The 26,222-nt window shown below is 40.0% G+C and overlaps 1 protein-coding gene across 1 annotated transcript in view; it reads right to left on the reverse strand.

The window, feature by feature from the left end:
* Positions 1-26,222, reverse strand: part of USH2A (usherin) — a 987,589-nt gene that overhangs the window by 214,243 nt on the left and 747,124 nt on the right. Inside the window, exons 48-50 of the mRNA XM_075540576.1 lie at positions 22,023-22,221; positions 18,096-18,264; positions 8,547-8,768 (exon numbers count right to left, since the gene is read on the reverse strand). Coding sequence (XP_075396691.1) covers positions 8,547-8,768; positions 18,096-18,264; positions 22,023-22,221 — 590 coding nt within the window. The remainder of the gene's footprint in view (positions 1-8,546; positions 8,769-18,095; positions 18,265-22,022; positions 22,222-26,222) is intronic.

Below are 26,222 nucleotides of genomic sequence, written 5' to 3' on the forward strand. Positions count from 1 at the left end.
CTTGGAGCTGCTGGCTGGGTTTGACCCACCCACCTTTTCGTTCGCAGCCAGCGAACCATTGCACCGCTCCCTTGTCGAGGGTGAAACCAAAAAAAGTTGCTTCTTGTGAACCAGTAGCTGTTGTAACCATTCTTTCTTTAGGAGATAGGTTTGGTGCCTACAACTGGCTGAGCCTGTTGACTGGTCAGGCTCTGCAGCCAGCCTCTACTTCTACTTCCCACTGTGTTCTAGAACTATGATGAAAGATGGCTGAGGGTGGGGAGGAGGGAGAATGCCTAACCGACAGAGCAGCAGGGGTCTCCAAATCATGGTGAAAGATGCATCTGCCAAGGAGACTCTTCTGCTAAGTTTAGCTGTCGGGGTTCCTGTCACTTAGATAGTGCCACAGAATATGTACAGGGGGATGGGGACATTAAAGCGGGAATGAAGAACAATACCCTAGCGTCAGATTAAGTTAGCAATGAAGGTGCCTACCGCCTTGTCACAGGGCGCGCTTACAAGGCTTTACATTCAGTTATAGAGCAGCACAGTGTGATGACTAATTTATTTTCATGAGAATTTTGTGTATTTATTAGTAGTCCCAGCTGACAACATAAACATTCTCCAATTCAAAGTGCCCCTGGGGCCCCTCATTGTTTAATCTGGTCCCAGGCAAACACCCAATATTAAATACATTCCTAATAATAGACCAATGAGTTTTAGGCATTTGGCTCATCCATGAAAGGGGGCACTGGCTGACGCATTCCTTGAGACAAATGTTTATCCATATATAACCCCAAAGAACCCTGGGATGGAATTTGGGACGATAAAAACTTGTTATCTTCAAATACAACCCTTTTGTGTATGATTAATGAATTACACTGATTATTACTGAGCTTTGACAGGCATGCTTAGGTGTGTGTGAGTACTGTTCAAAGTAATTGGCAGAAAAATAGGTTCTTTCCTAGGGATTTAGTCATGATTTTTATTTATTCTAAGGAAAAGTTCTCATCAATAAATACACAATATACAGACTAAGACTATTATTGTATCCTGAGTTTTGGTTTTACGCACACGTACACACACACACAAACACATCTTCAAGTTTTATTTTGTTTGGCCATTTTTCTGCTGCCTTCTGACATTTTAACACAATTTACAGCTTTATATGCTGTCCTGTCATTTTTTTCTCAAGTAGCATGCTTAAAACAATTCATGCTTCTATTTTAAAGGGCAATCAAAATCCAAAAACCAGCTCTTTAGGAAGCAGAACACAGTCTCACCCTCCCTTCCCAGACTACTTTCTGCTTTCACCAAGCTCTAAGTATAAAATCAAAATGCGAACATTGACCTAATTTGAAAAATCCTAATCAGTCATCTGATCGCTCTGAGGGACTTTTGACGGGTCAACTAAAATTTGGATAACGAACTCTCTTTTTGCACTTGAAAAGGAAAGCTTCCTTACACAAAGCGCTTCATCTTTGTTTAACCGAATTAAAATTTTCAGCTAAGGTTTCACTCGAATAACAAGAAGTGACTCCCTTTCTAGTTTCTTTGGTAAACCATTACTTCTTTAATTGTTATCAACCTTGTTCCAGTGTGATAAATTGCTAATTACTTAATACCCTAATCAGCGTTCATTCTTTGCACAGATAAACTGTGACAGTGCCATTAATTTAAATAGTAATTTCACTTAATGGCCAGAACGGCACACCAGATTTTTATGCAGCATTTTCTGAAGACTGCATCCATCACTGCAATATTCTGACATAAAGATGTCTGACGTGCACTAACTCACTTAGGGAGAGCAGATGTTGCAGAGCAGAGTTGGGTAGTAATTCCCATAGTGCATCACTTCAGCATGAATGAGCTGCAAATTCCGAGAGAGACAATCTTCTGAAACTGCATTGCAATAACTTTTGACCCCTACCTAATTTATCACATGTAGCACTTGACTTTTGAACTTTGACACATAGAATGCACGATTTTAAATATGCCCAGAGAAAAACAAAATAGGTCATGTATTCTTGATGGATGAACCTATGCTTCCAGAGGTTTTTCATTAAAATTGTACAAAGGTGGCGAGTCCCTTTGAACAGGATGCAGATGTTATTGAAGTGGTACAATACACATCGAACTATCAGAGGCTTCCGATCAAACAGAATATCTTGTCTTTCCTTGGATAGGTTCGACTGCTTTGTGTATGACTGAGAAAATAATGGAGGAAAGACTATTTTTCTCACCATATTACAAATGCACAGCTTTTTAATACCCAGACCTGACAAGAAATAATGTATAAATACAGGGGTCCAAGAGACCTCTAAACTGTTACAGATGCAAAGGCAGTACTTACTTTTTCTAAAAGAAGACCGAGAATTAGGAATAACTATTTTGAGACAAAAATAGTGCAGTAGCAAAATCGGAGCTTAGAATATGACTGGCCTCTGTGGGCCTCTGAAATTGGCTGTCAGACCACCTTTTACAAGGGATTATGATTTAGACCTTGAAGAATGACCCCAAAATAAAACAAAAACAAACAGGAAAAAAAAGGAAACAAGACAAACCTCTCAAAGGCTTGTGCTTCATCATTCTTAGGATAAATTTATAAAATTGGCGAAGTTGCACGAGAGACAAGAAATGAAAGCTTGTGTTCACTAACAGAGGTCTCGATGGCTAGGACCCCGAAAGGGAGAAGGAGGAAGCGTAGACTAAACGTGCCCCCCCCCGCCCGCCCCCCCACGCCCCACCCCTGCAATCTATGTTATAGCAATGATGCATTACACATTTCCAAAGTTCACTGCGGAACATGGAAATCTTGGCGCAGAGAGTCTTTCAATGCAACGCTAACACCAAGGAGTAATGTAGCTATCCTCACCCTCCTTCCCAATTTTCCAAATTGTTATGTTATAAATCATGAACACAATCCGTTCTACTGAAGGCAGAGTCTAGGATGTGGATCCTCTGTTCCATTCCAAAGCAAGTTCAACCCAGAATTTCACAGCAACGTCTGCATGGTAAGATTTACAATAGAAGTAAGGTGATATATGCCATAGGCATGTCATGATCAGTGCCTCGTGGCTAACAGAAAATCCTGTCCCCTTTGTATGTGAGCAAGACTTTAATTTTAATCTTTTAAATACCAAGGGACATAATTTCAGGTAAGGGCATAAATGATAAACCCATATCGGCCAACACAAAGGAGGAAAAGAACAATCAAGAAGTTTAGAATACATTCAAAGGAAATGGTTAAGAACTCCATATACACTGAAATGATGGGCATGACTTTCATGCTGAGCTACCTGAGCAGCGCTCCTACACAACTCATCTGCCCAGAGAGAGCACTAAAACATAAATGCTACCCTAGCACTTCTGCGCCAACAGCATCTGTTAATTCACTCCATTTATAAAATACATATTGACAAAGACAACTGAACTGGGACCAGGGAGATTTGATTTGGTGTGAGAAAGTCAATTCAATGTGATTTTGTTAAAGGGCTCCTGCAGGCAAATAAAAGAGTTTAAGTCATAAAGTACATAAGGAGATGTTTTACGAGCCGGCCCGGTCTCATGGCAGGCACACAATGCCAGGCAGTGAGAAAGACCCGGCTTAGGAACACTATTATGAGATGCAAACCCTTGTGTAGCAGGTATGGTGGTGCTCGGTGGAGAAAAACAAAACGACACAGAATCGGGCCATATGGATGTTCTGGAAGGTCACTAAGGTCACAGTCATCAGGGGCGACAGGAGGGAGAGACAACTGAGAGAAAAATAGACAAGTGGAATCTGTCTACTTTCAAGGGAAACCTGCTGGATGGTAAAGAAAATAAAAATAGATTATTTTTTTTCCTTAAAAATATGATTCCTTTAGTCCTTTGTGATTACAAGGTCAGGGGAGTTTCTGAATGTCACGGAGAACGCCAGAACGGACTTGTTTCTTCAGGGTTGGGGAATGTCACAGGCACTTTAACAAATCTCTGACTCATACCAAACGTGATACTAAAGTAAGCAAAGACGTGGTTCTGAAACTTGGGCCCATCGATGGACTTGTAACGTGCATGCAATTGTGGGCCAGTATCCGAAGTACTTTTATTTCAGATGAGGGTTGATAATGAACACATTTTCTAAGGATCCATGGCCCCCACATGATTAAGAACCGTTGCCCCGATGGACAGCCACCTAAGGCATTTCTCTGAGCAGGTATGTGTTACTCTTCAAAGATGTTGTTCTCAATAGTCTCCCGGACTCTTCTTCTCCTTTGCATTCATTCTGCCACCGGGACCTGATGACTCCCCTTTACTCACAAGGCTTGTTATCCCTGGACTCTTGCGGAATACTGAAAATGCCCACATGTTCTTGCCTTCTCTGGCTTATTGTTCTCTACTTTCTTCAACATGGTGTGCACGTCCAGTAGACTGCTTGCTCGCACTTGGACGTGTTTTGGGGCTGTTGTTAGGTGCTGTGGAGTGACTTCCGACTTATAGCTACGTGATAAACAACAGAAGGAAACACCACCTGGTCCTACCCCACCTTCACCTCTGTCCTATATTTGACACCAACACTGCAGCCACGGTGTCAGCCATCTCACTGAAGGACATCCGCATTTGTGCTAAAGCCACATTCCTTTGCCCTGGTGTGTCTGTCTTCTCTCCCAGCCCTCTGCTTGAGCTTCCAATGCAGTGGGTTGGCCTCACCTAGCTTTGTTTTTTCCCCATCACTCTGGCTCACCGATGTCTCGATCTGAAGACTGCTCGCCTCTCTTATGACCTATGTGTGACCTCATGGGGAGGTTTCTCCTCTAATATAGTTGGAGTCTTGAAGATAAAATGGAATATTAGCTATTTTTACTTAAATTCACTCACACTGACAATGCTAACGGGAACATACTTAGCACATAATTCATATGTATTGAATGAACGTATATAACAATGGCCTTTCAAAAAACTTTAAAATTGAATAAATGCTAAAAGCTTACTAATATTTCTTTAGCTCTTTTTGCCCCATTTTGGTATAAGGTAGGGAATTCTTTAGCATCTCTCCCCTCACAGCTCCTGTCTTGAACAGAAGCCTTTATTGTCCATCCAAAGGAGCAGGGAACACTGGACGGAAAGACTGCTACCTGACAGTCAGGGTGTCTGGAAGTGGAGCTGGTTGGTGCGCCTTTCAAGCAGTTCTCAAACAATTTTACTTCAATACCCCTTTCAATAAATGAGGAGTTTAATGAAGGCTCCAAAGAGCTTTGGGCTCTGTATGCTACATCTGCTGCTATTTCCTGTGATAGAAGGAAAATGGAGACAATTTGAACTATGCGTGAATTCATTGAAAAATAACAACAATAAAGTCATAACATAGTCACATAGCAAGCAGACTTAGGAAGATATATATTCCAAGCAAAAAACAGCGAAAGTCTGAAATTGTTAAAAACATTTTTTTGGTAACTTCTTCACTACGGGGCTATATTTATGATAGTGAATCCTGTTAGAGGCTTTAGCATTCAGCCGGTTGCAACTCCACATGTTTTGTAAGCTTTGGAAGACTCCACTGCACACTCCTGAGAGAAGGAGGCGAAAAGTAATCGTGTTGTGGGAAGAGCTTGATTTTGCAGACACCCGAAAGGGCCCTGGGAGCTCCCAGGCGTCCCAGAACCATACTTTGAGGATTGTTGCCTCAGAATCCATTTCCCACACACACCTTTTTTGCTTCTCGCTTTTGCACACATATGGTGAGAAGTCCGAGTGCAGTCTCCATAACGACTCTCCTTATATCTGGCCATTCAGAAAATGCTTGTACATAGATGATTATATTACGTAGGGGCTACTCATCAGGCTTGGAAAGAAATAGATCTGCATTGAGTTTGGCGTGTCTTCAATACTTTTCCATGTATCAACCAATTTCACTCATGGAGGTTAAAAGCCGAGACTCTAGATTTGGGGGTGAGTTAGAAACCATTCTTGCTACAGTGACAGGGATTGTGTGGCAAGTCACCCAGACTTTTTCCACTTAGGTGTGAGCAAAGAGTAGAGTTCCACACAATGGGATGCTAATAAAAATACTTGCTACATCCAAACCTGGTCAATAAAATCTCCCCATATCTCCTCCTATGTTCTTTTCAACTTCTGCAGAAATGTACAATACTAAGGTTGGAACTGAAATGGCAACACTTAATCATTGCAGGGATAGATATACCAGGAATCTAATGTAAGCTGAACTTGAACTTTTTGTTTGCCTGTACTCCTTCAAAGACACCCAGGGTAATTTTTTTAATAAAAGTTGCAAAATATAATATGTAAGTATAATTTTTGTGACTACTCTTGCCTGTCCCTTTAAATTGTCCTCTGTCATAATTTGACCTCACATTGATTGGGGTTGGAGTGGCCACGGGTGTTTTTAGATTCTAACTAAGGATAATTGAGTTGGGAAACATTCAATTTGGGTTCAGCAGCTATATTTATGTTTTCAATCATTTCTATAAAATGTTGATAAAACTTGAATATGTTATTTTAACTACAATTTGGAAGAACAGGCATGCAAAAGTTACTGACTCCTAATTTGTATCTACAGACGCAATTTGAAGCTTTAAAAAAGGAGATCAGGTAGAAAAAATGATGAGATGTATCACAAAAGCTATAAAATTGAACAATGGAATCAATTGAAATTATTCTGATGTCCAGAAGAAAATTAGAGCAAAATTAATTTCAGATAAAACCAAAAGCAGTAATCTATTAAAGAAAACGATGAGTGTAGAATTGAAGCAATGCATAGCAATTTGATCATTTGATACACACTGTGAAGAGGAGTAACTCTTAGGTATATTGGCAAAACAGATTTCTTGCTTCTTTTGCATATAACATTGGGCTCTATGGTAACATACAGGTCAAATTCAGTTAAACAAAAATGATATTCCAGATAAATTATTAATGATGTTGCCCGTTCCATACATACTTAAGACAAGTCACTGAAATACCCTGGAATATTACAGAAAGAAACTGGGCAGGGATTCCTTGAATTTTGACAATAATTCAAAACATTAGTGTAACGTCATGATAACGAGTTGTCTAAGTAAAGGGAACTTGCTAAACTCTAATTGATGAAACAAACAAACCCAAAATAAATGTTCACTAATTGTATACAAAGGAAGACTGGGTGATCTTTCTACTCTTTCTATAGATAATAATGATACAGAAGCATTGTTAAAAGGGCAACGAATGTATAAGGGTGCTTTACTCAACTGACGTATGTATGGGTTGTGATAAGAGATGTATGAGCCCCAATAAAAAGATTTATTAAAGAAAATAAAGTGTTGAGAACCCAAACAAACAAACAAAAAGAACAAGTGACCTAGCATATCAGATGAAGATGTCGAGTGCAAAAGCACAGAGGTAAGTCATGGCTTATATAACACAAACACGCTACCTTTTATGTTAGTAAGATTTGTCATTGTTAAAAAATATGAAGTTTGAAGTTTTTATACTTTTGTAATTTATTTTCCCACTCCACATACACATTCATTTTCATATTGTGTTTTGCTTTTATAATGAGTGGTACTTAGCTTCAGGCTTCAGAAAATATAGATCTGACCAGGTATATAATTTAGGAAAATTTCAAATCCAAGTCGCAGTTTCCTTATTCATTAAAAAACGGACACTAATGGAGCTTATTGTGAAATGTTCTTGTGAAGATAAATGAAAATAATATTTATGAAATATGTGATACAGGACCTAGTTAGAAACAGTAAATATTCAATCACTAACAATGATTGCCATAATCTTAGTGCTATTTTTGGCATAAATATGAGGAACTGTGGTGACCTAGTCGTAGCGCACTGCACTGCTAACTGCAAGGTCAGCAGTTTGAAACCACCAGCCACACTGTGGGAGAAAGAGGAGGCTTTCTATTCTCCTAGAGAGCTAAAGGTTCCAAAACCCACAGGGACAGTTCTACCCTGTCCTATATGGTCAGTATGAGTCAGCATTGACTCGATGGCAGTGTGTGAGTGGAACAAATTATTTGCTTTCAACTACTACCTGTATTTTGGCAGTGGAATTTCCTCCAGCCTGTAATGAAAGACCTGGTCATCTGCTTCCATAAAGATTATAATCAAGAAAAAGATTGTTAGCAAGAAAGCCCTGTAGAGCAGGTCTACTCTTTACCATATGAGGCCACTCACCAGGAGTCAGACTGACCATAAGGATAATGTTTTTTAGATGAAATTAAAAGAATAGTAGTATGGTATCATCATGATACCTTTGTCTACTGTTAGTATTTCATAGGAAATATTATCTTGATCAAGAACTAACGCATGTGTGTGCATAATTATTTTAATTCTTTTCTTTTTTAATTTTGGTGGACATAACGCTTTCCAAGTTCCTCTTGGAATTTAGCTTTAATTTTGATCCCTCTCTATGAAATGCATCAGCTACATCAAAAATGTGAGGCAGGGTCTATATGTAACCTGTGCCCAATTGTTGCATTATATTGAATTAAAGTGAGATTTTAATGATTTGTTTCATGCCCCTCTGCTCTAAGTCCCTGTACCCACTGAAAAGATTGACTAGGTTGAACTCCTTACCTGGGAGGCGAGTGTACACCTCACCCTTGTCTTCTCCACCACAGCACTCTAATTCTCTGCTCACAATCTGCCCACCACAGCACTGCTGGGCTTGGCCATCGTGGAGCCTCCCAGCACAGCAAATCTGGTGTCCCGAGGTGGAGTACGGCATCCTGCCACAGCAGGCGTCGCCAAGGCCAACAGAAACCCGGTTGTGCTGTTCATCTGGACAACATACTTCACCTGCCAATGTACGACAATAGCAGTCATCGCATGGGTTTAAGAAGTCTGCTGTGACTTACAGTCGAATCCTATCATGATCATCCTGCAGATCCCCCTGATGGGCACAGTCACTAGAATGTCTGTTGTCAAGTTGGGGTTTGCAAAATCTGAAGACAGTCTCATTCCATGGGTGCAGTAAAGTTATATTAGTGGGTGTACATACAAATAACAATTTAGAGTTATGGGTAAGTTGCTTATTTCCTGTCTTCTTTAAATTCAAAGCACATTAAGACCAGTGATATGGATTAATTGGCATTGCAAAAAAATTTGTCGAGGAATATTTTTAGAGTATTATTATTTATCAGAGGTTTTTTCCTTGTAAGAAAGTGGAAATAGATTCTTAAACCAACCAGTGACAAATTCACATATGTTGCTTATGAATATAATTTCTTTAACCAAACTAAATGTATTTTTTTAAGTAAAGGGAGGTGAAAACATTGTGGAGTAATCAACACACTTGTTCTCTGCTGAGCTACTGTTGACAATGAATTTCATGACTGCTGTTACACCTGCAGTCCCCTTTAAGCCATGTTCTGGCCTGAATTTAGCCACATTCCAAGGAATACTTGCAAAAATTAAGCATGACTCATATCTCAAGCATAGGCCTTGGACCTCAAATTGATAAGGCAAACTTAATTCAAGACAGTTAAACATTCCATCTCAATGTTCACAAGATGGAAACTTGCACTTTTAAGATTTATAAGACAAACGGATTCCCAATACTAGAGAAAATAGTGTAAACAGTTTGAAAACTGATATCTAGAGCTGTTATACCTCTGTAGAGTTCTCCTCAAGGCCAAGGATGCCTCTGTTATTTACCTGGGCTACTGGCAGTACGGTCCATGGTGTAGTAGAAGTCTCTTTCCCCAGAATAGAAATCATCTCCATCACTATATGCATCGATGTACTCAGTTGGACTTTTCCTCTCTTATAGCAAAACTTCCTCAAGGAAGAAAGCCATGCTTCTGTCTAATTCTGTGCATTCCTGTGACACGGTGTGGATTTTAACAGTCCTCGGAAAGGCAGGTGTGAGAAGCACTGTCTTAAGCGAAGGCAAATTGCTCCTGTTTGTCCACAACTGTCCTTTCCACAAGAGAGGCTTTTCCTTTCGGTTGGAAAGGGAGATGTTTTCATTCAATTTAAAAAGGAGCAAATTCCATGCAATCAGGAAAACAGAAGGCTCCATAGCTCATTGGAATTAGTACTTCACTGTCCAATATAAACCCTTCTGCCTTTACATCATTCCTTCCTAGGAATAAGCCTAAGTGCCTCAGTGGTGGCGATTTCTAATATTTCACAGACACATCTTTATCTTTGCCCTTTCTCGCAGCCGTGCATCTTTCTTTGCAGTAAATCGGTTCCATGAAATCTTTGGGGATAAGATCCATCTTGTCAATGGCTACGACTATGAAATGCAGAGAGACAAACCACTCTCTGGTATTTCTAGAAGAGCTCACGTGTATGGTCTGATGATGGCAAAGACTGATGACCGTCTACCTGAAGGCTCTGTGACCATGTCAGACCTTGATTCTATCTTTGAGAGCTTCTCGGCTAAAGACCAGTGAGATGTGGGACCCACTGAACGGGCTGAACACAAGTATTATTCCCTTGTAATCTGTGCAAAGAAAAGGAGGCTTTACTGTAACTGCAATATATTGTAGACACACATCTCTAGGATAGGAAGGACTTGCTTTGCATTGTTCTAGCCCTCCTGGCACACTGCTCCTCCCATCCAAAGTGAGGAATGCATTTGTATAAGAAATAAGGGCTATTAGCAAGATGGTGTATCCTCACCTCCAGGTTGTCCCTACCTCTCATGCCATTCTAGCTCCACCCCACTGAGCTCTAACTTGAGAGCTCTGTATTCTCAATATATCCTTAAACACAAAGACACAGCATCTTCTTGCATACATGTGGGACCCAGTTATGTCCCAGAGTTCACAGAAGTGTCCTCTAACTTCTCACAGTGACTTCCCCACAACTTTAATGTGGTGGCAAAATAGGGACATGCCAAAGACATTCCGGTCTTCATTCCTGGGACTTGTCTTTGTGGTATGTTGCAAGGCAAAGAGGAATTGGGTTGAAAATGCAGTGTGGGAAAGAATCTGCTGGCCACTGCTGGCTTTGAGGATCAAAGGGGTCCTCGTGCCAACAGATGCTTCGAACCTGTAGAAACTGTAATGACAAGGAAAGAGATTTCTTCTAGACCCTTCTAAAAGAATGTGCCCTTCCTGACATCTTGGTTTCAGCCTGTTTGGAATTTTGACTTTGAGAACTAAGATTAAGCAAAAAAAAGAAAAAGTGTTGTTTCACGCCACTGAGTTTGTGATAATTTGCTGCGGCTGCACTGGGAAACAATGACACCAAGAGACACTTGATTTCCCCTCAGAGACCACAGCCCTGTTAAAGCTGTGCGTGATCTTCTGTCATGCTTCCCGATCGAGTCCCGAAAACACTGATGCCTCTATTTGTTGATGGTGCTAGCATGCGAGGGACAAATGTCTTCCAACATCAATTTTGTCAGAAAGAAATGCATTCATTTTTTAATGCCTATCTCCTAGGGTATGATCTGACGTGTATAGCACATTTTCTTCCCCTCTTAGAGGTCGTAAGGCACTTGTAACTCTCTCACCAATTACTCAAATTCAACTTGGAAAGTTTTAGTTTTGTTTTCGCTCCTTTCTCTCTCATAGGATACCAGGCTTTCTAAGTTCTTGGACCTAGCTTTCCCTTTTTGCAAGTATGCTCTGATGAACATAGACACACTGTGCCCGTCTTACAGACAGCATGATTAAAGACAGTCTTCTGTCCCTGTTAGGACTCCCATGACCCTTCTTTACCCGAGTTCTCTTCCATTTCTGTAAACTTTCCTTTCTGTACATGAAGCATCACGCAAACGTTGGAAGCTCCAACTCAGCAGTGGACATTCGAGATATTAGTCCCCACTAATATGACTTAGTTCAGTAACTTGGTGAAGGTCAAAGCATTAATGAATGAAAGAAATGGGCTATGAAGTCAGGCAATCTGACTCTGGAGTCCATGACTTTATTCACTAATTACTCAGCATCAAGTCACTCATATACAACATAAGACTTTTTGTATCGTTCGAAAGTAATTATAAAAACAAAACTAAAGGGTCTAGTCTCTGAGCAGGACAGTTTCCCTTGCCACCCCACTCGTTTGAAGTGGAATTAGCATCATAATTGCGATCGAGATACAGCTGCCTGCTTTCTTTTCTATCTAAATATATCAGAAAAACATATGGAGTTATAAAAAATAAGCCATCGTGCTAGTATATATCTCTATTATTTGTTCATGAAAATCCCAATTTTCCCTGGCTGAGTGACTTGGCTATGCTTCTATGTCTCATGTGTCCTATTGGCAAAACATAAATAGACCTCAAAGATATAGTGTTTTCTTAATTTTGTTTTTAAAATATCTTTTAGTAAAGTTGACCTATTGTGGGAGGAGAGTTCTATGGATTTAAATATATGGCCACCGTCGGGATATAAAATAATTTCATCCCTCCCCCAAACTCTGCCATGTTATTCTTATGCATTTACCCCTTCCTACCTCCTTCCCACAGCTCCACCAAACATTGCTGTGCTTTCCAGCACTCCAACTGGTCTTTTTGATTATATCATAACATGGATCCTCAGTTCTTAGCTTTCTGAGACTGATTGCTTCTACATAGCATCAGGTCTTTCGGGGCTGTAGAAATAGGATGTTCCTTTTCATTGCTGATTAGTATTCCTTTCTATGGATGGCCACTGGTTTCATCATTTACTTTCTCAATGACATGTATTTTTCCCCCACCAATTTTAGGCATTTCAAAAAGAGCTGCCGTAAACATTTGTTTGTATAAACACGTGTGTGTGTATGTGTGTGTATGTGCTGCCTTTAATTTCTATAGAGTAAATACCCAGGAAAAATAGTCAATTTTTTTTTCTGAGATAGAGATTCCTAGAATAGGAATTTCAAAGGACAATTGGTTTATTCAATTGCCTTTGAAAGGATCCTACAGCACGATGTTTATAGCAGAAGGCAATTTCATGAATTTTCTAGCATGCTGGTAGCAGAAGCCAATGAAATAGGAATGAACTTACTATAAAAATAAGATCGCTATAGTTGTTCTATCTCTTTGGGTTCTATCTCTTCTATACAGTCAGAAATGTAGCTGAAATATCTCTTAAATCTTAACAGCCAGAGAATTTCCCTTGTGGGCCAGTTATTCTCTAAACATTATGATCCATATTTACATCAGCCACATCCATTTAATTCAATACCACCCAAGAGAAGAAGGAGTATCCAAAGTAGAGTAAGTGGCTGCTTCTCTTGACTGCCAACCAAACGACTGGCAGTTCAAGTCCACCGAGGTGCTTGGGAAGAAGGGTCTAGGGATGCACTTGTGGAAAGTCAACCAGTGACAAAGCAAAGGAGCACAGTCGTCCTCTGATACATGCAGGGCCTCGTGATTGGAGTAGAAGCAACAGGGTGTCACGGTAGTGGGACAGGGTGCTAGCAGATAAGGTAGAGAAAGCACAGTGTTTGGGAAATTCACAATTATTAATATGGTGCATCATAATGGTTTAGATATATTAGCAATACTTCCCTAAATCCCTCAGACTTTTACTTGGTTACTGACACAAAAGGCGATACAGATTATATGAGTGGAAAACCAGACTAAACCCTTGCCATTGAGTCATGTCTGTGGCTAGCCTACAGCTACCCCCAGAGGATTTCCCAGGCTGTAATCCTTTTGAAAGCAAGAACAGGTCAGTGGTTTTGAACTACTGACCTTTTAGTTAGAAGCCAAATGCTTAACCACTGCACCACTAGGATGCCTTTTATTTTTTTACTCTCTCTCAAATAGGGTCTATTAGACATAAGATACAAGGATTTGTCACCTTCTCATTAACCTCTCAAAACGCATCTATTTCAGGCCAGGCTTGAAAATGTTGTCTCTCTAAAAGCTACAGTTAATTGTTATTCTTATCAAAGAATGACCCACATTAACACTTAGCGTGAGGTCATTAGCATATTTATAACCAAGGGGGGGTGTGATGAGCATGCTCTGCTCTGTTGCTTTTTGTTAGAGGGTGCTACAGAGCAAAGTCGTGAGAAAAGAAATGAAGTAAATATAATTAACCAATATCTTCAGCTCACCTATAAAGATAAAAATGCCTATGCCTCTCTCAGTTATGATCTGGCAGGCTGCCGATTGAACTTTAATTACACTCACATAGAGGATGATTTTGGGTCGCTATGCTTCCCCCCCCCACCCCCGCCCTCCACCCCCAAGTAAACATTGGCGAAACTAGTTAACAAAGACCACTGTCTAAGGAGAGGTCACGATATAAGCTTTTCATTTGGATATATTGGAATTAATGATCAGAACAAAACACTCTCTGATTATCCCATGACGCTGCAATTTTTCCTCAAGATATCTCGGTAAGCATTTTAATTCTATGGAAACTGAACTACTTGAAAGGAATTTGAATGTGGGGTTTGCTACACAGTTTGGTAGAATTTGAAATATTTCGGGGCTATGAAAGTCTCATCCCCATCTCACACACTCTGCACACAGTATCAGGAAATGTCGGGAAAGGGCTTAGTGGTTGGTTCCGTGGCAGGGCAGTGAAAAAGAGGGAGACCCTTGACATGATGGAGCCACACAGTGGCTACACCAATGGGCTCTAACACGAGAACAATTGTGAGGATGACACAGGCCCGCAGGGTCACTATGAGTTGGGAGTGACCGGGGACACCCAACAACACCTGAGTAGACAAGGCATGGTTCTAAATTCTTGTTTTCAAAATCACTTATAAGAAAGTTCACATCATGTCAAAAAACCACCTTTGGACTGCCCATGAATTGCTTCACAGATGTTCTTGAGAGCATTAGGGGCGGGGGGGGGGGATGTTGAATCTTATTTTGTAATAGACAATAGTATATTTTTTCGCTTTCATTCAAAATTGGACACTAGGTGTGATGATTGAGCAGGATGACAGGCAAATATGTTACGACATAAAAGCAAAGCTAAATATAACTAGATATTTTTTCATAAATGTTAAAGGTCAGAGGACATTCTTCAGAGTTTGAATAGTTAGTTGAATATCATAAATTACTAAAAAGTTATGTGAATTAGAAATAAGATACTAATATTTAGTTTATGCTAAACTTGGGAAAGCGTTCCTAATGTGGTCTATTGGTATAAAATATGGTAAGAATATAATAACAGCAATTTTCCAATTCATCTACATAATTAAAGTTTTAAAGAATTTTTTGCAGGAAGATGAGATATAGTTGATGACTCCCTAAATATGATTTATTTGGAGGCAGTAAAATATTTGGCAATTTTTATTAGTTGTTAACACATGACTGTATCGAGACATTCACACTTTTCTATGCAATTTTTATTTCCACCAATGTCCTATTTTATTATTTGGAAAAATTTGTTTGTTAGGAAATTATGAAAGTTTGTTTTTTGCTTAAGAATCGGAAGTAAAAGCATTTCTAGCAAAACAATTAAAATATTAATCTGAAGGGAAAATGATGATTAGTAGAAATTCAATTCTTGGAATAACCTTATATAATATTTAATAACTTCACTGCCCACTTTTGCCCCAGTGTCTTTCAAAGTGGACGCTGGGTGAGACAAGCACTCAAGCTCCAGACCTTGGCTGCATGTATTTATACTAATTCAAGGTTCACTACGCAGTGCCTGAATTAACCAGTTTGACATAAATTTCAAGTTAAACTAGATGTCTCGAATCATTCAGTGTTCCTAAAGTCTTCAACTGTATTTCTTTTCCTTTCTTCCTCTCATATTTTTTCATTTGAATAGGTATGTGTTTAAAAAGACATGACTATCAAATTTAGGTGGTGGAGAAATAAAGAGCAATCTCAATGGCTTTTCGCAGCATCCAAAGAGTAATTGGTAGTGGCACTAATAAATATGTTTAGAAATCCTGCCTAGCCATTAAAAACGGTGAACACATGTTAACCATGTGTGGGGTACATACATGTCAGTAGAGTACTCAAGTAGTCCTTGCGAGGTACAAACAGTGCATATTCTCACATGCTCACTAAGAGTCTCCAATTTGAGTCTACTCTCAATTGGCATTGACCCGATGGCAGTGGGTTTCAATTGTTTTATAGGCTCTCTGTTAGTCCGGGTAGACCAGAGAAACAAATCCATAGACACTCATATGCGTATAAGAATGAGCTTCACATACAAGAGCAGTTGAATATTGAGAAAACATCCCAGCCCAGTCTATATCAAAGTCCGATATTAACCCATATGTCCGATACCAATCTATAAACTCCTCTTCAGACTCATGGTATGCATGCCATGACACTGAATGCAGGAAGATCACAGGCCAGTGGGTGGATCCAGTGGCATTGTAAGCATCTCATCAGTGGCAGGGGTCTCCAGAGGTCTGGCTCCATCAGTCTCTCTCTGTGTGTCTTCTCCATGGGGATGTCTCGCAGGGAATGAGCAGAGAGAGAGTGTGTCTCCCACCTCCAGGGAGGATTACAGGAGTTCCCTGAATCCTTAGCAGAAGACCATGCCCACACAGACCTGTGTGGCTACGACCTGATTGACAGGCTAGACTCCACCCTTCCACTCTTAATCCTCAAATTGATACCAAATGGTGTAACTACCACATCACCTTGGAATAAAGCTTGGAAATCTACTTCCGAAACATCAAGCATCAAAAATCCTATTCACAGGTCTGCCAGGATACACATGGTGTTTGCATTACTTGCAGTCAATTGATAGCAACTGATACTAGCACAAGACTCAAAGGAGAATTGATTTTAGGGAGACATGCCTAGATTAGCACATTAACTTTTCCTGGCTATACCACCGGTCCACTCTGAATCTGTTCCCTTATTTATAAGCTGGCTCTACAAGACCAATATCTGAGAGATATCAAGAACATATGAAGCATACCATATAAATCAGCAGCTCTGCTAGAGCAGTGGTCAAGCATTTGGCTGCTAACGGAAAGTTTGGTGTTTGGTACATGTTTGTCATTGTCATGGCAATGAGAAAGATGTGGCAATCTGCCTCCATAAAGAGTTACAGTCTTAGAAACCATCTAGAGCTCCTTACACTGTGCTACAGAGTCTCCGCAGGAGCCCTGCTGTCACGTTGGTTAAGGACTGGACTGTCAACCACAAGGTCAGCAGTGTAAAACCACCAGCTACTTTGAGGTATAAAGAAGAGGCTTTCTACGCCCATAAAGAGTCAGTCTCAGAAACCCAGCAGGGGCACTTCTACCCAGTCTTACAGGGTTGCCATGAGTTGGCATCAACTGGGTGGCATTGAGTTTGGTTTGTTTTTTTGAATAGAGTCTCAATCAAGTCATCATCAATGGGTTTGGAATATTTGATTTTTAATATGTAAAAGCCTTTACATAAAAAAGGTTAGTGACTTTGCATTTCATAAATGCTTTCTCCTCCTCATTAGCCATCTTCCTTTGTTATTATCACAATCCCCGAGTACGTTGTTTTGGGTGGTGGAATCTGGCTGACAGCTACAAAAGAGGGCAAAATCCCATTCTGGCTGTACCCTATTTGCCCCTGATCAAACTAGGACAAGGAGAGGGTGCCGACACTAGAGTAGAATGCTCAGAGAAACCGAATTTGTGTTTATCATTCATCCCAAAGTGATGCAGGCATAGTGGAACACTGCGTATGTCACAGAGTTGATGGGAAGAAAAGTCACAACATAAAGGGTGTGGTCTAGCTATTGGAGGAATCACAGTGGCTTAAATGTTGGGCTGCTAACCATAAGGTGAGTGGTTCAAACCCACCAGGCAGTCCTAGAGAGGAAGAAGCCGCCCTCTGCTCCCATAAAGATCAGCAGACGAATCGTTGTGCAGGTGTGTACACAAATCTATGTAGTGTACCCCAAAGCACTGTGTTCCTCCTCTATTTTACTTGTACCTTCCAAAGCAACCAAACGCGTTGCCGTGGGGTGAGTTGCAAGTGCCAGCAGCCCCACAGGACAGTGTACAATTGCTCCACAGTGTGTCGAAGATTATAAGTCTTTACCAAACTGCAGACTCTCCAGACAGCAGTTCAGGCTTTCCCAGTTTACTACCAGCCCTAGTGCTATTCCCTCAAAGTTGGAATGATGTGTGGCTGTGGCTATGAGGCCGAGGTTCAACTTCCGGTGTATGGTGTGTAGGAGTGAAAGAGATCGCTGAAGTGAGCCTTGCACCCTCACTTCCAGGGTCTCACAATTATGAACCCCACCCCGAGAAGATCCTCACCGGGTCGAATCCTAACATAATACCCAGAGCAGCACTGGTGGTTTGGTTGTGCCTCTCGGATCCGGCCACCACAACACACTCCTGTTGAATTCATGGCAAGTGGCAAATACTTCTCTTCACAACAGCTGTGGTGCGGCTGGGCGTTGTGGAGGACTCCATTGCAGCAAACCTGGAAGTTGGAAATCGGCTCTTAAAGAAGTATCAGCTTAATGAGGATTCCTACACGGCCGTAACCGTGCGAATTAATCTTTCCCTCACAGGTCCCTGATGGGAAATCAAATGCAGCATATTACAAAACAAAGTTTAAAAAAATTCAAAAAGAATGGCCAGCTTAGAAGTCTATAGCTGCCATTTGATATCATGCAACTTATTTTAGTTTCAACTATGCTTTACAGTCTATTATAATACTCCATAAATATGAATTATCTTTCGAATGTCAGTGCTTTCAGTGTAAAGAAGATTTAGAATTGTAAATGAACAATTTCCTTCTCATACATGTTTTTATTTTAGTTATTATTTAATTTGAAAACACCACATCTATGGAGCTACGTTTCTCCCTGATCCTTCGTATTCTTTTAATAAATTGCATTTTCCTTATAATTTATATGATCACTTATTTATGAACCCAATCTTCAGACAATGCAATCTCCACAGAGTCCCGCTTCTATATACAGAGTTGAGGTTACCACATTAAAAAAAAGAAATTTATATGGAAATTAATTTTGAAAAGCCCTTATAACTCTATTTTCTCCAGGAGCTGGGAAAAAATCATGTGCTTGAAAAATCAAATAATTATTTGCATGTTCACTTTAGGTCTGAGAGACTGACATTCTGTGTAGGTGACAAATCAAATACCGAACAGTGGCTGAAACGTAGTCTTAGAACCTATACTTGGCACAAGTCACGCTGATTAGAAAGTGTGGTAGGCAAGAATGCACCGTGATCGGAGAAGCGGTTTTTTCCCTCTTTCTTTTTGTTTACTGCTACATCCGGTCTGCTTCCATATTCGAACTAAGCTCACAACAAGAGTCGTAGAATGTGGGATTTCTTCCCAAGTCTTCAAAGGGGGACAAAGGCTCAGTCTTTCATTTCTGTTTCAAAAGTTCTTAAAAAGCGAAGAATTTAAACTCTGAAATGCCAATTCAACTCTTGTGATTTCTCAGGCAGGCCTGCTAAGCCCATGGGAGGAATCCCTTCCCCGCCTTTCCTTAGCAGTTACCAGGATTCAAAATAAACTCAGTTCTAAGGAGCCACTGGTGACTCTGTTCTTCGGTGTCACATTCTGGAGACAAGGTAAATTCTAGTGTTTGAGTCTGTCTTTGAAAGAGTTAAACAAACAAAAAATCAGTTTTGACATTTTTCTCTTTGCATTTATGGTGGGGGTGGGCTATCTAAAAATGCTAGTAAGTAATGCCTTCATGGTGAAATAGCAAGTGCCGCTCTCTGGCTGTATGACTCTTGCCCCACATTCTCCTTCAGCAGCAGCAGCAGCCAAGATTGTGTCAGGAATGTAAAGTCTAGAGTCTTCCCCAGACGTATTAGACCAGAGCCTCTCATGATGGGACTATACAAACCTGCAGACTTGATGTTCCTCTGAGTTTGGGAACTAGGACTGCGATCTAAGGGCAAAGCTCGTATAAGTATTTGGGGTCCTTCTGACACTTACAGGGAGGAGTCTTGGTGGTGTAGTGGCTATGAATGGGCTGCAAACTACAAGGTCAACAGTCCAAAAGCACCAGTCATTCTGCAGGAGAAAGAGCAGGCTTTCTATCCCATAATGAGTTAGTCTTGGAAATCCACAGGGACAACTCAAACCTGTTCTATGAATCAGAATTGATTCCATGGTAGTCAGTTTGGTTTTCAATGTGTATGTTTGCCATGATTTAGCCACCAGGTTCTTTAATCAATAAACTTTGCTTTTATCTCCCATGCAAGGAAATGTGAGCGGGCTTCAAAAAAATTGTGGAAAAATTCAATTATTCTTCAATTCCATTTTCCCCCACAGATTATTTGAAGCCCATGTATATTAACTCCAAATATTAATGTATAAAAGCTCTTTCCTCTTGATCTTTTAGATGGACTTCCTCTATTCCCTCTAACTGGTAATACTTGAAATGGGCCCTTAATCCTTAAAATAAAATAAGAAAACGAGACTTTGCAAGTCACTTAATACTGGGTCCCTTTTAACAGTACGTAACATTCGTATGATGAGACTGGAGGAAGGTAATGCTTCCTCTCAGTGCATTGGATGAGATTTGCACATGCCAGTTTCCTAAAAGTTAAAGTTTTGCTTAATTTCCCTCATATTTCAGTTTACATTTATTTTCTAGAAAAGATCATCTGTAGCCTTTTCTTTTGATATCACAGCAGGCCCTGTCCTAAAAAACATATTTTGACTTGGCTTGAATCTTCATTTTATGTTTATTTACAATTGGTCTAAATGGTTTCTTTTTCTGAAAAAAAAAAACATTGAACTTAAAAAATACTGAACTTACTAAACTATCACTTATTCTATTCAGCTGCAAAGATTTATTAAATTTCCTCAACATCTTACCCAGCACAGCCTCTCTGAAATCAAAGTGAAAAGAAAGATCGCAGTTGTGTTATAAATAATTTAGCTTCATAGACATTTCAGACTAGGACGCTCTACTGATGCTCTGACTGTTTCCCTTCAGTCCACAGCAAGCTCATTTTAATTAAATTGGACATGGGAAGGTTATTTAGCTTTTGATGTTTTAGAATAAACTTTAAATGGAGACATTAGCTTGGCTAGTTTGACTCTCAGGAGCCCTGGTAGCGCTGTGGCTGCGCTTGCCCCATGAACACTGTCTAAGTGTGTATTCAAAACCAACATACCAGGTGAGTTTTTGGCCCGGATGTATGTATGTATATATGTGTCTGTGTCACTTAGTGTTTGTTATCTTTTGCCTATCAGTTTTCCAAACTCTATGTCTTTCTCCTCGGATTCACCTCTGATGGTCAAATTTTTTCCATATCTTTCCCTCTCTCAGAAATATGAATTTAATTTTAAATGGTTTTCATAAGGGAGTATGCATTTAATGATATAAAATGATATAAAACTTATGCATAAGCATACTTTTAGAGACTAAGAATATAAAAACATATGAAAGGGCTTAGACGTAGAAGAGTGCAATTCAAAGGTAATGGAATTTTCTCATGAATTTTTGAAGTCCTTTTGTATATCTTACACACACAGCTAATAACTCTAGCTTTATGATCTTCCTTAGATGATAATAACTGCTAAACTTGTGTCAGCCATAGTAATTTGTATTTTGTTCCAAATTGTTTCAGTAGCTCATTCCTTAACAACCATGTTCTTTTTCAGTAAATCTTATGAATTTAATAGTAGCTTTGGCTTTCATGTGTGATGTTGTTGACAAATAGGAACATTATTTCATTATATGAAATCTTACCTTCAAATAAGGATTTCCTGCATCATATGTCAATATAAACCATTTACAAACCCCTCTGTCTGGCTGTATTATTGATCTGATTCCTAAACTGCAACTAATATGAACATTAATCTGCAAATGACCATGATATAAAAATATTTGTGAAAACCACCAAAGATCCTGCCCACAGTTACTCATCAGTTTCATGTACACAAACACCCCTCCTAGGTGAAAGGAGAGGGCGAGTGGATTTGCTGTAAAGAGAATTACCGAATCAGTCCAAATTTGGGAGGTATCTTTCATGCCAATAAGTGAATATTTTCTTTGAAGGTAATGAAAAATGAAAAAGGCATAAAGCTCATGAGGATGATAGGATTTTTATAAGCATCCTTTCTTCTCCAGGAGTTTTTCTTGATAAACGAGAGGAGGGATTGACGGTGATAGACGATGGTTTAAGATGCAAGTGGTTTTAGTGAGAAAAGCGTATTTCACTGACTAGTTTGGGAAGATTTACCTTCGCTTCAGGAGAATAGCAAATGTGTCCACAGACGTCTTGAGGTTTTTGGCACCGCACTACTCTGCACCGTGCATGCTTGCGGTCATTCATTAGTTTCTGAGTTTGGGGGCATGCGTGCCATGTTTTCCGTAAGAGGTCGTATCCAAGAATGATGCCATTTGGCTTCCCTGGAGACACCCAGTCAATTTGAAGGGATCTGCAGCAGAGAGAATAATCAATACTTCTGAAGAGCCAACATTTAACATTGCTGCTATCAGCCTCACCTCCTATTCAATTAATCTTCCAGGTGGTCATACGGCTATTCCTCAACAATCCTAATTAAAAAGTACTGTAGAAGCAAATTGATAGTTTTTGGCCTTAATAATTTAATATACATACATATATGGCTAACATATTTTAGCCTTACTAGAAAACTTTAAATATAACCCCCCATCAATTAGTAGCTTATATGCAGATACACAAAATATGTAACTATATTATAGACTAATATTACTTTACCGCCCTATAATATATATACATATTGGCTAGTGCTTTTAGATGCAGTCCTTATTTGATATGCTAGTACTAGCCGTGGTGGTGTCAGAGGATACATGCTGGGTTGTTACCCACAGTCCCGCGGTTTGAAACAATGGTCTGCTTTGGGGCTTGGGAAGACTGACTAAAAAGAACACTGTTTAGAACCAACTAGGGATGACTTGATTTGGAGTAAGAGGCAAGAATGCACAACATTGCTACCAAGCATGGCTGACCCAACCGAGAACAAATGAGGAAAAGCCGGAGTTTTGTTAGCCTGAGAATGTACATTAGTTGGGCTAAGTAATTAGGAAGATCTTGGAACCAAGAGAGCTATCCATCAGGAAGAATAGACACATTCTCTAAACATCCCTATCTGATTGAAAATCGAGGCAAGATGAAGGGACAAGCCAAGAGAATCCAGTGAAAAGTAAAGCCCAAGGAGAGCAACTCCAAATGCACTCCCTACTGTCACCTGGGAGCCATCGTAGCATAGTGGGTTACGACTTGGGCGGCTACCTGCAAAGTCAGCAGTTCAAAACCACCAGCAGGCCTGCAGGGGCAATGAGACTTGTAAATAGTTTCTGGAAACCCACAGAGGCAGTTCTACTCCGTTCTATAGGGTCTCTATGAGACAGATTTGACTCTCCGGCAGTGACTGACTACCAAGTTTACTTTGAGAATCAAGCAAAGTTATTTAAACTTGCAGAGAATAACACAAGACATGCGTTCAGCCTACCACTTTCAGTCTCAGGGATAGGAAGGAAGTCTTATTCTTTGAGGTTGATCCAAACATCAACAACATTTTGGTTTGATAAGAAAAGAAACAGATCATGTGGTTTCCTACATAGAGTGGAAATTAGGATATGCAGTAGATCTAACCCCTATTTCTAACCAGTTTTCTTTTTTCTTTCAGGGTCCCTGGTGGAGAGTAGTTACACATTGGGCTGCTCACTGAAAGGTCAGCAGTTAGAAGCCATCAGCCTCTCCTTGAGAGAAAGGGGAGGCTTTCTAGTCCTGAAGAGAATTACACTCTTGGAAACCCACAGGGCCAGTTCTACCCCGCCTTATAGGGTCACGATGAGTCAGAATTGACTCACGGTAGTAAGTGCGATACTTTGGTTTGCTTTCCTTCCCTTACACTAATGATGTGACTGTCACTGAGCTGCTCCAAGAGTGACAATTGGAAGACAGCTAGGGATCCTAAAGTGGCACCAAGACATTTAGCCTCGTGGTATGGTGAGAGGATTCAACTGTGACAACACCTCTCCCAATTTTAAACCATGGGCAAAACTTTATGTAAATGTATAAGAATCATTATTTTGTTATCACCATTTTCTAAAAAGAGAGAGAGCTTTGACCTGTGATCAATTCCAATTTTGCATTTCTAGAATGTCAAGTTATCAGCCAATCAAATGTAGCTGTACTGCTATCTTTAACATAGAAACCATTCCAATAGATACTTTGAAGGAAAGCAAATACATATTATCTTTTTTCACTATGTTTTAAACATTTTATCATCAGCTCCTTATACTAACTTATGTTAACTACTTTTCTGCCACTATGCAAAATAACATCTTTGCTCTAACTTTCATTTTCAAAAGGAATGTATCTGCAGGTTTTCTGGGCACTATCAAAATTCCAAGTGGCATCACATTGTAGGACTTCAATTAAGCCCAAGTATTTATGTTAAAAAGTAGCAGTCAAGATAAATCTTGACATTTTAATAGACGCCAAATGAAAAAAAAGGAAAATTATTATGTCATTTTCAGGTGGGTAGCAACAAAACACATCCAGTAACAAGACTCTAGAAAATAAATTAATGTCATCTAAAAGAGAAAAATTTCACAAGTGACATGTATTTTTATAATAAGGTTACAGCCAACTCAATATTAATTCCATATTCTGCAGATTCTCTTTGGTATTCATTATAATAAACTACGGAAAAGTCTATGTGTAAGTGTCATCAAAGGGTATAAGTTATCCTCAAAAGCTAGTAAACAAGGAAGATATAGATCTATGTGCTTATAGTTATATAGGCTTAGTATTAAGGTAGCAGATGGACATTGGGTCTCTACTCAAGTACTCCCTCAAGGCAAGAACACTTTTGTTCTATTAACCTGGAATTCCATGATGCTCACCTGCCTGATGCGATTGCTGAAGACAAAGCACCTGCATAAGCAAACACGGTGAAGAAAGCTGATGGTGCCCGGCTATCAAAAGAGAGTGTCTGGGGTCTTAAAAGCTTGAAGGTAAACAAGCAGCCATCTAGCTCAGAAGCAACAAAGCCCACATGGAAGAAGCACAGCAGCCTGTGTGATCACGCAGTGTCAATGGGATCAGGTATCAGACATAAAGAACAAAAAGTCATATCATTGTGAATGAGGGGGAGTACAGAGCGGAGACCCAAAGCCCATCTGTAGGCAAATGGACATCCCCTTACAGAAGGGTCTCAGGGAGGAGACTTGCCAGTCAGGCTGAAGTATAGGAACGATGAAACATACAACTTTCCTCTAGTTCTTTAATGCTTCTAACACCCCCCCCCCCGCCCCACTATCATGATCCCAATTCTACCTTACACATCTGGCTAGACCAGAGCATGTACACTTGTACAGATAAGACCTGGAAACACTGGAATCCGTGACAGATAAACCCCTCAGGACCAATGGTGAGAATGGCGATACCAGGAGAGGAAGAGGAAGGTGTGGTAGAAAGGGGGAACTGATCACAGGATCTACAAATAACCCCCTCCCTGAGGGATGGACAACAGAAAAGTAGGTAAAGGGAGACATTGGACAGTGTAGGACATGACAAAATAATAATAATTCATAAATTATCAAGGGTTCATGACGGAGGGGGGGCGGAGCAGGGAGGGAGGGGGAAACATGAGGAGCTGATACCAAGGGCTCAATGAGAAAGAAAATGTTTTGAGAATGATGATGGCAACAAATGTGCTTGACAAAATGGATGGACGCTTGATTTGTGATAAGAGTTGAACGAGCCCCCAATAAAATGATTGGGGGAAAAAGATGCTATATAGGGAACCTACTGTGAGGACTTCTCTTTCATGTATTACATATCTGTGAAGGGAAACAACCTCTTTTCTGTGATACTATGAACAGGTTTGCTCACATGAAGGTAAAAATGGTCAAAAACAAATAGAAGATAGTTATTTGTCTTTTATTACAAAAGATGGAAGTGATATTTCGTTCTATGAACCTTCGGTTGTATCTTTTGGACTGTGTATGTATCACTGAAGTGACTCACTCATCTCACTCACTCACTGCCATCGAGTCAATGGCGACTGATGGAGACCCTACAGATCAGGATAGAATTGCCCCTGTGAGTTTCAGAGGCTGCAATTCTTTCTGGGAGTTGAAAGTCCCTTCCTGCTCCCACTGAAGAGACTACTAGAGTTTACTTAGTCCTTAGAGACCTGGTGATTGAGACTTAAGTTACCATTATAAAGTTCCCAGTCAAGGTCATTTTGCTACATGAGTTCATTTAGTTCAAACTTACTGATTACATAGCCTACTTGAAACTATTTCTTTTTAATTCTGTCACTGTGACTACACACTATTGTGGTGACCATCTTTATCAATAAAAGTAAGAGTGTAGTATACTGAAAGGAGTATGGAAAATCACGGTTTTATCACCTACCTTTACATATATGGATATCAAAAT

Source organism: Tenrec ecaudatus, chromosome 1, assembly GCF_050624435.1.
Source record: "Tenrec ecaudatus isolate mTenEca1 chromosome 1, mTenEca1.hap1, whole genome shotgun sequence".
Taxonomy (NCBI): domain Eukaryota; kingdom Metazoa; phylum Chordata; class Mammalia; order Afrosoricida; family Tenrecidae; genus Tenrec; species Tenrec ecaudatus.